The sequence below is a fragment of the Leptodactylus fuscus genome, chromosome 8 (genome assembly GCF_031893055.1).
Source record: "Leptodactylus fuscus isolate aLepFus1 chromosome 8, aLepFus1.hap2, whole genome shotgun sequence".
NCBI classification, from domain to species: Eukaryota; Metazoa; Chordata; class Amphibia; order Anura; family Leptodactylidae; genus Leptodactylus; species Leptodactylus fuscus.
In genome coordinates this window covers 62,341,748-62,355,759 of record NC_134272.1, presented here as the reverse complement: position 1 = coordinate 62,355,759, position 14,012 = coordinate 62,341,748, and the positions used below count along the sequence as shown (strand labels likewise).

The 14,012-nt window shown below is 42.5% G+C and overlaps 2 protein-coding genes across 2 annotated transcripts in view; one reads left to right on the top strand and one right to left on the bottom strand.

Annotated features, from left to right (window-relative positions):
• The window catches only part of CERKL (CERK like autophagy regulator), a 94,232-nt gene extending 85,291 nt beyond the window's left edge, over nucleotides 1-8,941 (top strand). Inside the window, exons 12-13 of the mRNA XM_075283804.1 lie at nucleotides 1,353-1,537; nucleotides 8,570-8,941. Of these exons, the coding sequence (XP_075139905.1) occupies nucleotides 1,353-1,537; nucleotides 8,570-8,651 (267 nt within the window). The 3' untranslated portion in view covers nucleotides 8,652-8,941. The remainder of the gene's footprint in view (nucleotides 1-1,352; nucleotides 1,538-8,569) is intronic.
• A 3,439-nt stretch (nucleotides 8,942-12,380) lies between these two features.
• ITGA4 (integrin subunit alpha 4) overlaps nucleotides 12,381-14,012 on the bottom strand; it is a 91,622-nt gene continuing 89,990 nt past the window's right edge. Inside the window, exon 28 of the mRNA XM_075283802.1 lies at nucleotides 12,381-13,167. Within this exon, the coding sequence (XP_075139903.1) occupies nucleotides 13,078-13,167 (90 nt within the window). The 3' untranslated portion in view covers nucleotides 12,381-13,077. The remainder of the gene's footprint in view (nucleotides 13,168-14,012) is intronic.

Below are 14,012 nucleotides of genomic sequence, written 5' to 3'. Positions count from 1 at the left end.
GGACCACGCAACTGCAGGGGCAGAGCTATAGACCCACAACCTGGCCGCACATTCACAGGAAAAAAATGGCGGCGTTCACGCCAAGCGCCGCACATGCCGGCAGCCGTGAGCAGCTGATGCTGGCAAACAAAATCCGCACATGCCAGCAGCCCCGAGCCGCACATGCCGGCATCGCTGGAGGCCTACGCGCGACGTGGACTGGTGAATCCGCCCAGGGTTCGAAAGGGGTAGAGGGAACTCCCGCAGCCCGCCGTCTACCTGTGCCGTGCAACGTCCGTGGCAGCAGCAGCTGCGCTGCACGCTCTGCCAGTCCCATACACCCCTGTAACCTCGGCGCACCGGGGTCACACCATCGGGTACAGAGGGAGTGTGTAGAGAGGGGAAAAACAGGGCATGTGGTGGGGGGTGGGTTTTTCTAGGGGAGAAAAGGGGGCACCGTGTGGGGTGGAAAGGGGGCCCAGGGCCACGAGTTAGGGAGGAAGAACAGAGCAAGGGAATGTTGGAGCGAGTTGGGAAAAAAAGTGGGGGGCCAGGGGGAGAGGAAGGTAAGGGGGCTAGCGAGGTGCAAGGTGGTGGCCCATGGGTGCACTTCTGTTAGAAGGGTCCCCTGCGGCCACAAGACTACGGCGAGTGGACTAGGGTGACACTGCAGGTGGGGCACACAGGGGGGGCACGGACAAAGTCACGGATAATGCTAGTTATAGATATAATGTAATGGTAAAAAGAAAGTCTGACAGGTCTGTTTTAGGAAATACTGGTATTCTTCATGAGGTTGCACTTTTAAAGCATCATTTCTGGGTACTCTGTATTTTGCCGTATAATGGATGTTTGTGTATACTGATTGACACTGTCCAATAAGTGTTATGTAGGGACACTGCCCTTTGAAAAGGGAATTGTAACACCCAGTTGTCAATTTTTTTAAACATTTTTTAGGAAAGATAACGGGAACAAGCACAATACAGAGTTAGGACGAGTTCACATCTGCGCCCGGACTCTTCTGCCCCCCAAAATTGGACAGGAGACGGAAACCCAGCGGTCAGCTTTCAAACCCATGTCCGACTTTGTATCCAGCTAAAAAAAAAAAAAAACTGTTTCCTCGCAGACAGGCAGAAGACACACACCGGTGGTCAGCTCTGCAAACCCATTCAAGTCTCCTGTCCAGTTTCGCAGGGCAGAAGACGTAAACCATCCGGATTGGCTAAACCGGAGACCGGGCGCAGATGTGAACCCGCCCTTAGAAGAAAAGATGTTAGGTCATGGGGAATGCAAGTATTTACTAAAACAGCCATGTCATGAGTGGGGGCGAGTCCTCTGTAAAGTTTCACACTAAACACTTACTTTTTATTCTCTAGTTTGACTATCCTTTTGTTGAAACTCACATGGTTAAAGAAGTGAAGCTCTGCCCGCAGAACCTGAGCCACTATGGTAATGCCTTATCTGAACACAATGGAGAAGTACATACAGGGTTTAGTGAAGATGTTCATCCATGGAATATAGACGGAGATTTACTGGAGGCGTCTTCTGAAGTTCATGTCTGGTAAGTGTGTTTGGATGTTTGTGTGTTTCTTCCTCAAACACACAAAAATGGCTGAAGGGATTTGAATGAAATTCGGCACATAGATAGATTGTAACCTCGATTAAAACATAGGCTACTTTTTATCCCGGTAAATGACATGGCTTCACGACTGTTATGAATTTAGGTTCACATTCTATATTATACTGCTTTCGTAGCAGCTTAGCTCAGGTCCCAGGGCTATTATCTCTCTGTGTAAACACACGCTAACACTCAGTGGATTGTGTACATGCATTTATATACTATCTGATCTGCTCCAGGCAGTGCAGACAAACTAACATGGGCAAACACCTTTAATCCAAATTGGCAGTTTGTCAATTTTAAACTTGCCTGTAAAAAGAGAATTTAATTTGTCGAAAACAATGAGAGCTATGAAGGAAGCAAGAAGTCATAGAGTTCTCCTCAAGCGGAGCTGAGGGAGATCATCAACGTCAACAACACACTCATCATATGGCTTCCCAGCGAGCTGCTGAGATGCCGAAACGAACACAGGCACGGTGCGAGGAACAAGTTCAGCAGCAGAACAGGTTAAGAGTTGCCGGAACAGGCAAAACATTGACTGCAGCAATTTGCTGAATATAGGTAGGTCACCAACTCCAACAACCCGCAGGCAGGGTTGTGGGCACAGGCTAATATAACATTAGGATGGGACATACCAACATAACCCAGAGGCACAATAGACAAACGGAGCAATAGCACCCTGGGATGCTGCCCCTGAGGAAAAGCAAGACTTGCAACAATTTTTTGTCTTCCAATTTTTGACAGCGCACTATGACAGTCTCCCCAAATGGAGACTTCGACACAGATATGAGCCCATACTTAGTGATATGGTAGACCATGAATATTGTAAATGTCCAGCAGATCTGGACTGAACCCAGTCACCCCAGAAAATGTCCTGGTGGTCTGTGAAAGGTTTGGTTGTGGTTTTGTGTGGGTTTATAGTGTTGGTGGAATATTGGTAAACTGTTCACTATTAGAGATGAGCAAGTAGTACTCGATCGAGTAGGTATTCGATCGAATACTACGGTATTTGAAATACTCGTACTTGATCGAGTACCACTCGCTGTTCGAATGTAAAAGTTCGATGCAGAACCAGCATTGATTGGCTGAATGCTATACAGTTGGCCAATCAACGCTGGTTCTTCTCCTACCTTTAGAAGTCTTCTCCGTGCAGCTTCCCGCGGCATCTTCCGGCTCTTCATTCACTCTGCCAGGCATCGGGCCTGGGCAGAGCCGACTGCGCATGTCCACTTGTAGTGCGGGCATGCGCAGTCGGCTCTGCCCAGGACCGATGCCTGGCAGAGTGAATTCAGAGCCAGAAGATGCCGCGGGGACACTGCACAGAGAAGACTTCTCGGAGGATCCAGCCAGACCCTCACTCGTGGACTTGGTAAGTATAATTTGATCGAACGTTGCCTACCCCTGAAATGAGCATTTTCCCCCCGTAGACTATAATAGGGTTTGATATTCGATTCGAGTAGTCAAATATTGAGGGGCTACTCGAAACGAATATCGAACCTCGAACATTTCACTGTTTGCTCATCTCTATTCACTATTATTTAAAGTTCCCAGACTTGAGACTTTTTCCTTTTTTTTTTTTTTTTTTTTTAAATTTTATTGAAGGAATGGATTGAACACAGGAATGACAAGGCAAGGGGGGCCAGGAAGGAAGGGGAGGGGGGAGAACAAGAAATGACCAGAGATCAGGGAAGGAACACCGGGGGAGGGGGGTTCGTTTTTTTAGGATTTTCTTTTTTTTCTTTTTTCATTTTTTCTTTTTTTCTTTTGGCTTTGCCCAGGAGTTTCGCCTTCCTCAGCCCGTCCTCTCTTTCCAGATGTTGTTGGAAGATCTGCAAAATGACACAAATTCACAATGAGTATATACATATATACTGTAATATACTATGATACACTACATATAAGAGCAAAGCATATAGATTTCTCACACAGAGTATTTACTACTTACCGGGGCCTCCAGCGTACTCCTGGGCCTGCAGCTCAGCCTCCATCTCCATCAGCTGCCTTCGTGCGTTTTCTCGTCGTTCTAAAACAAACAACAAGAATCTTTATTTACAACATTTCACTAAATCTCGCACATGAAAATCTATTCTAGAAATTCTGACCAAAGTTCAGGAGACAGAAAAGTGAGAGTTGCTCATCCTAAGTTTCTGATAGCAGACTATAATGATGACTTACCCTCATATCGCCGCCTCCTCCTCCTCCTTTCCTGTTCGGCACGATTAAATATGGCCTCATCCACAACTTCATTCACCACGATATTATAATCTACAAAGTGATAAGATATGAAAACAAATATTACAACAGTTCTGAACATTGATGGAGCGACTGTCATGTAAGTTACTATCACTAGATGATTTATAAGTCATTATATCATGTACTATATTTCACATTTCCAAACACTCTGGACCTGTTGTAGTCAATGGAATCTGTTCTGTTTTAATGTCTTTGAAAAAGGATCAGTCACATTCTCATGGTTTTTATTGTATAGTGAAATCATGGCCGTAGTGTGAATGGAGCCTAAGTCCTATCTTATTGTAATGTCTCATTTGTCTTATAAATGATACTTACCACCACGCTCTCCCACCACTCTGTCCTCTCCATCTCTGACCGCAGAGATCCCTGCAGAGAAAGCATAAAACAATCATAGGTGAATGAACATCAGGAGGGGACAATGGTGGTTATTATATAGTCACTGACTACAGGGAAGGATCTGCTACATGTAAGCCAGGTCTCATTGTATCTTTCCCATATGTAATGAGGTTGTCATGTTCTATTTCCCTGATATATTAATCTTTATACTTTGTTTATTGTCAGTATAAATCAGTAGTAAATTATCATTTTCTTATTGCTGCTGCCCCACCCCCACCCCTCATTATCCGCCATATTCTGATGACATCATAAAGGTCTACAATGTAGAATTCTAGAATGTTCTGTCGGATTCTACTGATTTACTCAGATAACCTGTTTTAAATTTTACAGATTTACATAATAGTGAAATTTCCACCATTTTCATGACTTTTCTGGTTCTGAGCTCAATAAGAAGTAATCCAAGCACAGACCCCGACCTCCTCCCCATTGTACATACAGCTCCGCACTGTGTTTTTCACTATATCACATGTAAGGGTCACACAGGAATGTTCTGCTATGGATACTTCTTTATGGGATTATTTCTTCATTTCACAACCATTTCTCAATGTAACATTTCTGGGTGAAGCTAGACTTATGGGGCAGTTGTTCTAAAATATAGGGTCACCAGCCCAAGTCTCTAAGCCCCGTCCAGGACCCTGCTGCAGCCTATAGATTGATATTATGAGGTCCAGCATTTTCCTGATTGTATTACTAACTATACAACAATCCATGAGATCCATCACTATTCTATACCATGCTGTACTTCCAGCTTATATAGGGCCTATCTGCAGGGGTTTATGGGCGGACAACAATATTTAATAAGGATATATATATATATGTATACTCAGCCTGTAGAAAGGAAGTAATTCTATATATCGAGGGGGTAGTGATAGGGGTGTAGAAGTAGCAGTCACCGCTCAGACCTTATGGGTTCTTAGAGCCCCCTCCCTAAGAAGGCGCTAATATTATAAATGGGGCATGGTTGGTGGCGGCCCTGTTACAGATTTTACGTTGGGCCAACGGAGTTAGAAGACATGTTTCTTCTATCTGTCAATCTATATTTCTTACCAATATCCCCAGCTCCCAAAAATTGATCCATTAACTCATTCACATCCATTTTGTCGCACAGTAACAATAATGACTGAAGAATATCTCTGCAGATTCCGTTATAGATGTCACACTGATGACATCACACTGTTCTGGAATGTTGACCTCTGGTGTGACATAATGCCCTAATTTACATAACTTGTAGTCTAGGAATGTATATAGTAATGGAGTATATACTGTACATAGTAATGGAGTATATACTGTACATAGTAATGGAGTATATACTGTATATAGTAATGGAGTATATACTGTACATAGTAATGGAGTATATACTGTACATAGTGATGGAGTATATACTGTACATAATAATGGAGTATATACTGTACATAGTGATGGAGTATATACTGTACATAGTAATGGAGTATATACTGTACATAGTAATGGAGTATATACTGTACATGGCATTTCCCCTATTCAGTCGGTTCTCACATACTTGGCTCACAGACTCACTAATAACCTTGAACTTGAGCCCAATCTAAGAGCTTGTTCACATGTCTGTATATGAGGTGCAGGTTCATATGAGAATATTGTTTGCCACAAATATAATGGGTTATTAGAAAAGTGAAGGGAAAGGTTTGAGAAAAGTTTTCCAGAGAGGCCCCGCAGCTTAAAGGAATATCAAACCCAAAGCAATCTCAATACTAGATAAAACACACAGATACCCAACACAAACTCTAAGCACCAACTAAGTATCAATGTACAAATAACACAAAAAAAACAGTTTTAAATCTAAATAATTTATTGTTACAAAATTGTAAATGTTAAACATAATGGTATCAGGAAAACACAAACTCATAAAAACACCACATGTCAAACAACAAGAGTGGAGGTCGCATTGGACTGAGCAGCTTGGGCAGGTGTATAAGAAGTCTCAATAGTGGTGTAGGGGATGAAACCAGCCACAATTAATATGTGTATATCAGAAGGCCCTGTGTTCTGTATATGTAAATAGAAAAAGGCTCCTATTGCCCACAGCATCACAAAATCAGGGCACCTAATTGTGGCATTGCAAAAAATCATCCCATCACATCACCATTGTATAGTTAGAGCATATAGGGTAACGGAATCAATGTGAAGTTACACACACATGCCAGTATTACACATGAGCCAGCCTACATAGGGCAAGGAATGTAATGTGTAATCATAGAACTTTGCTCACCAGCTGCGACCTCCACTGAGCCCCGACGGCCATTTTGCCCCTGTTTCTTCCCGGGGGCTACCATTATGTTTAACATTTAAAATTTTGTAACAATAAATTATTTAGATTTAAAACTGATTTTTTTTGTGTTATTTATTAGAGATGAGCGAACAGTGTTCTATCGAACACATGTTCGATCAGATATCAGGCTGTTCGATGTGTTCGATTCGAATCGAACATCACGTGGCAAACTCCAAAAAAATTTGATTCCCCTCTCACCTTCCCTGGCGCTTTTTTTGCACCAATAACAGCGCAGGGGAGGTGGGACAGGAACTACGACACCGGAGGCATCGAAAAAAATCGGAAAAAGTCATTGGCTGCCAAAATCAGGTGACCTCCATTTTAGACGAATAGTGGATTTCAAATCCGGGTCATATGAGAATGTGAACTTTGTGACTAAGAGACAGGGATAGCTGTACAGGCAGGGATAGCTAGGGATAACCTTTATTTAGGTAGGAATGTTATTAAAAATAACTTTTTTGGGCTCTATCGGGTGTGTAATTGTGATTTTTGTGACATAAACTTTTTCCAATAGGAATGCATTGGCCAGCGCTGATTGGCTAGAGTACGGAACTCGACCAATCAGCGCTGGCTCTGCTGGAGGAGGCGGAGTCTAAGATCGCTCCACACCAGTCTCCATTCAGGTCCGACCTTAGACTCCGCCTCCTCCGGCAGAGCCAGCGCTGATTGGCCGAAGGCTGGCCAATGCATTCCTACATCTGATGCCGGTCAGCCCATCTGATATAGCAGAGCCGAGTGTGCACACTTGGCGGCTCTGCTATATCAGATGGGCTGACCGGCACATCAGATGTAGCAGAGCCGAGTGTGCACACTCGGCTCTGCTACATCTGATGTGCCGGTCAGCCCATCTGATATAGCAGAGCCGAGTGTGGATATAGGAATCCATAGGAATGCATTGGCCAGCGCTGATTGGCCAGAGTATGGAATTCGACCAATCAGCGCTGGCTCTGCTGGAGGAGGCGGAGTCTAAGATTGCTCCACACCAGTCTCCATTCAGGTCCGATGCATTCCTGCATTCCTACATCTGATGCCGGTCAGCCCATCTGATATAGCAGAGCCGAGTGTGCACACTCGTCTATGGACGAGCACTATCAGGAGGGAAGGGGGAGTTCCTCCCTGGTCCCTGTGAGGAAGGGCATTTCTGACTGACTGTCAGGAACTCCCTTCTGACGGTGAAGAGCGCACACACAGATGTGAACCGCGCCTAAGTTACTGCAGATTGGTTTTGTTCTTAAGCAAGAATGGAAAGCTGTGGTTCTAGAATCACCAATTGGAAGGTAAGTATATGTCAATATCCGACCCTTTAATAGGTCTTGCAGCATGGCTAATGATGTAAGCTAAATCAGAGACTCATCTGCAAACCATTTTTTTTTAAGGTGCTTGCCCTACATCACTGTAGAAACCTGGCTGGCTAGGGAAGAGGTCTATGACATGAGACTAGGGTGGGTGTAGGAAATGTTTTTTTCTACAGCATGCCTATTTAAAAAAAAGAAAAGAAAATGTAATACTGCATGTAATCACTGGAAACTTTCTGCGCCCTTGATGAAAGTTATATAACAGGACCTACTGCTGTAATACAGAGCGTAAAATATATCGCTATTACAGTCTGAACATGACCTAATGCTGTGTTCATATTTGTACAGGATATTCTGTGAACACTGATTGTGGGCATTAGCTCCGGGTCTCTGCTATAGATTACAGCAAAGACCCGATAGCTATGGCGACTGCTCTGCAGCAGAGTGGACACCATCATCTTTACAGGCCCAGAATCCGCTGATATAGTACAGTGGATGCCGGGCTGGTTTCGCTGGGACACCCTGTCCTTGCGGCCCAGGGTCTGCAAGGAAGCCGGTGGAGCGATGCTGCGACCCCACTCCTTCGGGAGTGTGTTTTATAGTCCGAAAAATACGGTAGGTTTCTAAACCTGACAAAACCTTTAAATCAAGTGTTTTACGTAAATATTGATGGACTTGTTCTTCTTCACTACAATGAATTTACAACGCCTGCTCTGTATTTTCCAGCTTACATCCTGAACTCATAAATCTGTACGGAAGTAACATAGAGGAACTGGAGGAGGTGAAAGCTAAATGCAGCTGTTTGTAGCAGAGGCTCGCCATAGAAAAGCCACATCCTGATTTTCTACAAATGTCATTTTTATTGATTTGTGACAGCAGAGACAGTTCAATGGCGACGTTTAATTAGAAGGGATTGTGTCCACGTGAACACAACCGCAGCCAGAAACATACAATTCATTGAAACTTTAGACAATAGCACAACATTCTTACACAAAATAAAGACTGTACACCAGCCGATTTTACAATATATTTTATAGAATTTGTAAACTTGCACTAGTTTTTGTAGTAGCATTTTTATTTTTTAAAAAAATTGTGCAATAAACATATTTTTTGCAAAGCTGTTTTGCATTCTCTTGTGAATTCATTGATATATTCCTCTTCTATCATTCATTACCTGAGCACAGTGGAAATAGCCTATCGGTTCACAATAGTCACATATGAATGGGTTAAAGGGATTCTTCATTTGGCATTTTTCAACTGCAAATATGAGAAATATATATTTAATTGTATCTTTTCTCCTTCTTTCCTCTTGTTGCAAATGTTCCAATGCATCCATTGCTTTCTGTATCCATTGTATAAGTCCATGTGTATCTGTCTTTATGTAGATGTCTATACACACAGCTAACCTTTGTTCCACCAGGGAACAATTACAAAATTGCCCAGAATTTCTCCTTGACATGCGAATCTGGTCTGGTTTATGGCATAGTCATCTGTGTATCAACACACTTAGAGATAAGACCTTTGAATGAACAAATTTTTGGTTGAAATACATAAGGCTGGTCTTACACGGCCGTAATGTAAGTCCGCAAATGGCTCGCAATTGAGGGTTTTCAACTGCCGACACATTATATTCAGTGCGGCCTCTTACACCACCGGGTATATTATCCGTGGTGTGCCGTGAATTCATGGCACTGCATGGACTCTCCCTTAGAACTCTATGGGCGAGTGCGGCAGGACACGGGTATCTGCGGTGTCTATGTTGCCAAAAAGCAACTAGTGTTGCTGATCAGCAACTTGTGGACCGTACATTCAATACGGTCGTGTAAGACCAGCCTAAGGTAGACGAAAGGGTAAAAATATATTAAAAACATTCTCACAATATGTATTTTCCAACAAGGAAACCTAATTTACAGAATCTGAGAAAATTCAAAATGGCTGCCTCCACAATGAATAGGCCACTGTGATTGTCAACACTGTTCTGCCAGGTCAGATCGTGACTCGGCTGATTGTCAAGTACAAAATATCTGTTGCAAAAAGCTACGTGGACCAAAATTCCATTCTGCAGTGTTGTCTTGGATGTGGAAAATACTTATGTTTTGACGCCTTCATTTTCATTGGAGATAATAAGTGGTTTTCTCAGTTATAACTTGGCCAAGAGGCATGTGCTACTTAATAAATTAGGCCCATCTCCACTCTGGGGTACAGGGAATCAAGACTAGAAATTACAGTCATAAATTCCCCCAATAGTCGTGTACATGGCCACCAAGTCTTTACTATTTTCTTCTTTTTTTTAATCCCTCCCGGGCCTTGGCTTATAAAATTGCATCAACCTTAATATCACAGTGTATTCATGCAGTGTCTAAAAGGGTACAAAATATCACATTGCACAGCATTCCATATACAGGTCTATATACTTTGTACACACAGTATGGCGACTGTAAGAGGAACCATAAAGAATATATATGATAAAAAATGTATGATCTCAAACTTTGGAGCCAAAATTTTTTGGTTAAACTGCGCCATGTTGTTGCTGCCTTGTAGAACTGTAACATGTTCAGTATTCAGTTTTTAACTTCTACCCAGTGGCGTAACTACCGTGGTAGCAGTGGTAGCAGCTGCCACAGGGCCCGGGACATTAGGGGCCCGGCGACAGCCGCTACCACTGTTTTTTTTTTTTTTTTTAATAAGCCGTTATCGGCTGGAGTATTTCCAGCCGGTAGCGGGCCCTATATACTTACCGATCCTGGCAGGGGCCGGGATTGGTAAATGAAGGTGTGGACTCCACAAGCACTATTATACTTGGGGGTGTTTTCGGACCCTTGAGTATAACAATCGGAGGCCCAGGAGAGGTAAGATAACATAAAAAACTGTGTTACTTACCTCTCCACGCTCTGGGCAGGCTTTGGCCTACTTGTGTGACGTATAAGACCCGTGACACAGGGCCCCAGTCACATGACATCCCGAAAGATGGCCGACAGCGACAAAGAATGCAGGGGAGTCGGGAGATAGGTAAGTAACAGTACTTTGTTATGTTTGTATCCCTCTGGGACTCCGATTATTATACTCTGGGGTCTGAAAAGACCCCAGAGGGGGAGGGGGTGGGCCCATATCAAAAGTTCGCCACGGCATCTCGGCTGTGTAGTATTTGCAATACCAGGAGAGGATCCATTATAGGACAGATAAAGGTGGTTCTTTCAACCTGACAACAGTGTGAACAGAGCATCTAAAACATCATACTATCCCTCCCAATTATACAGGTATAATGCTATCTGATTTCGACAAAAACCCAGGGGGTTACTTTAAATCTCCGGAAATCTTTTTGCACTATTATTTACAATTTGTACATTCATAAGCTGTAAATGTATTTAATGGTATAAGGTGTCACTGTACAAATGTCGGATGTGTATACTTGAAACAAAATATGGTTACCTTTCTTAGTTTATAGAAGAAACACAGTCATGTGATGACTAAGCTCCACCCATGGAAAGAAAAATGCAAATATGGTAACTAGAAATGATTCATAATATGATCTAACAAAAATGGATTTTAGGCCACGACACTGGTCTATAATATGGCGTCAATGACCTACTATGGGCCTGTATGGCGCCGGATATATATATATATATATATATATATATATATATATATATATATATATATATATATATATATAACGTTCATCAGTAACCATGGCGATGTCTCGGCTTGCTCGGCTGCATTGCTGTGGATATGTATTTCTTTGTGCTTTGCTAAGTGTGTAGGTGATATACTTCAATGCAAAAAGGATGAATCATGGTGTATCAGCAATTCATTCCAAAAATGGCCAAATAATATTAAATCAGAAGTATTTCTATCATTAATGTATGGCTATAACTAGGTTCATTCCTGCGTCGGAGTCTTTGTCACAGAATACATTGAAAATTGACAGAGAGAAAAGTCCTGTATGGAAGATTTTCTCCCCACTGGTACTACTAATGGCACATATGCTGTATCCACAGAACAGGTTATTAGTGTCAGATCACTGGGGGTCCCCATTCTCCTGATTGCTTGGAGTCCCAGTGGTGGGACCTTCAGTGATCTGACACATCACTTTTAAAGGGGTTGTGCCACAGGATAGGGGATCACAATAAGGCAATCAAAGGTCTTTGCTAGGGCCAGTAGTGGTTAGAGGTTAGGGGAACCTGGCAGTAATCACTCATTTGCCTGCAGTGCCACCACTGGAGAAGTGAAGCATTACATGGTGCCTAATGAAATCAATGGTTTGCCCAGATCCTCCAAAGTAGCAGTCATACTTTGCAGACGTACACTAACAGATGTAAATTCTAAATAGGGGGACAACTTATAACAACTCAAAATTCCCTCATACGGCATATCGGCAGGTGGACCAGACAACCAATTTAACAGTACAATCAGAAAATAGCATGTTTGCCAATCGTCCCAATTTTGCAAATTTTACAAAAGTAGCATGGTTTATGCAGATACCATTTCAGGGTCATTCCTAGAATGGGGTACGAATGTTCCGATTTTTTTAGGCTATCTATACAGCATTGATAGGCAGAATAACAATTAGTCAAGTAAACTATATAGGAAATACACTTCTTCCACACTGCGTGAATAGGAACCCTTTTTAGGAGAGGCTCTGTGCTAATGGTCAAGCAGCTAAGTAGAAGGTGGGAGATTAAATAATCTTAGTCATGGTGTGAGCAGGACCTACAAGAATGCATCATCAGCTGGTAGGTTCTCTCTACATGTCCTTCTATACACTGTAACCCATTGCCAACTAATGCTGATCTGTTTTAAAGTGATCCCATAAGTCGTAGTGTATTCAAAGCAAAGTTGCTTCAGCTGTAATGAAAGGTAATATGCTTAGGAGACCTCTAGCACCTCAGATCCTCCACCAGAGATCACCTTCTCCAGTGATACATGTCTTTCTTCATATGACCAGTGAATATCAGCTCCTACTTTGGGGTTTCATTGCATTTCTTGTACAATTATAAAATTGTCACTTTCCTGAGATCCTTGTTTGAACATGTTCCTCTTAAGAAGCCATAGAACATATCCGTTTGTGAAATAAACATCTTTAGAAGGCATCTCATGTTCTTCAGAAGTTCTAGATAAATATCTGAAAAAATCAGTTCTCCTCCTCAGAGAAAAATAACTTCATTTCTTTTCCTTGTGGTTTTGTCCCATAATTTATGGAATATTTTAAAAATTCTATAAGTCCAGATATAAATTTATTGTTCTTCTTGAGAAAGGAAACTCCAGCTTTCTTTTCTACTTGTGTCCGAGTTCAGTGTTTTGTATTTTCTCTTGAAGAATCCCACCTAGGAGATAATGGTACAACTTAGTAAAGTTTGGTCTGACCTCAATGAAGTCAATGTAAATTCGGTGGATGTGGAGACGCTTCATAGATGACGTTTTTCAATTATCGAGTGCTAAATAAGGCTGAACATGTGAACACGGCTATGTACAGCTGTCTCCGAGAAATGGTAAGAAAGAGAGAAGGTGCTAAAATCCATCTGAGCAACAGTGCAAAAAAATCAGGATAGAAATGATTGTTAAAGGGTTTCTTATACTGATGCTTCATTCACACAACCCAATCCGAGACTCAGCCATGTATGTAATAAACCAGTACAGCACCTTCAATGGGTGAGTTGGGTCTGTGAAAATAGTCCTGATTACCTGAGTCGTGAAAAAATAGGACGCTTCGCATTTTTTTCACAGGTATCAGATGCCACTCCGCCGATGTACTTTGTCATGTCTATACTGGGGTTTGTTATACTGATAACCTATCTACAGGATTAGTCATCAGTATGTGACCTGTTGGCGCCTGACACCTGAACTCCACACAGATCTCCTGTTCCACCAGTTTCTAGATGGCAAAAGCTATAGCAGTGGATGAGGAACACGTTTAAGCGCTCATATTCAAGTAATAAGAGCGTCGCTGCATTTCCCTGTAACCACCACTATATAGTAGATGGGGCTGTTGTGCTGCTTCCATTACTTGAATAGGATAGCCTGCACACACTTCCTGACCACTGCAGCAGCTTCTGGCACCCAGATACTGTTCAAACAGCTGATATGTGTGGGGTCTGGGTGCTGGACCCCCACAGGTCTCATACTGATGAGCAATCCTTTGGATAGGTCATCAGTATGAAAAATCAATTTG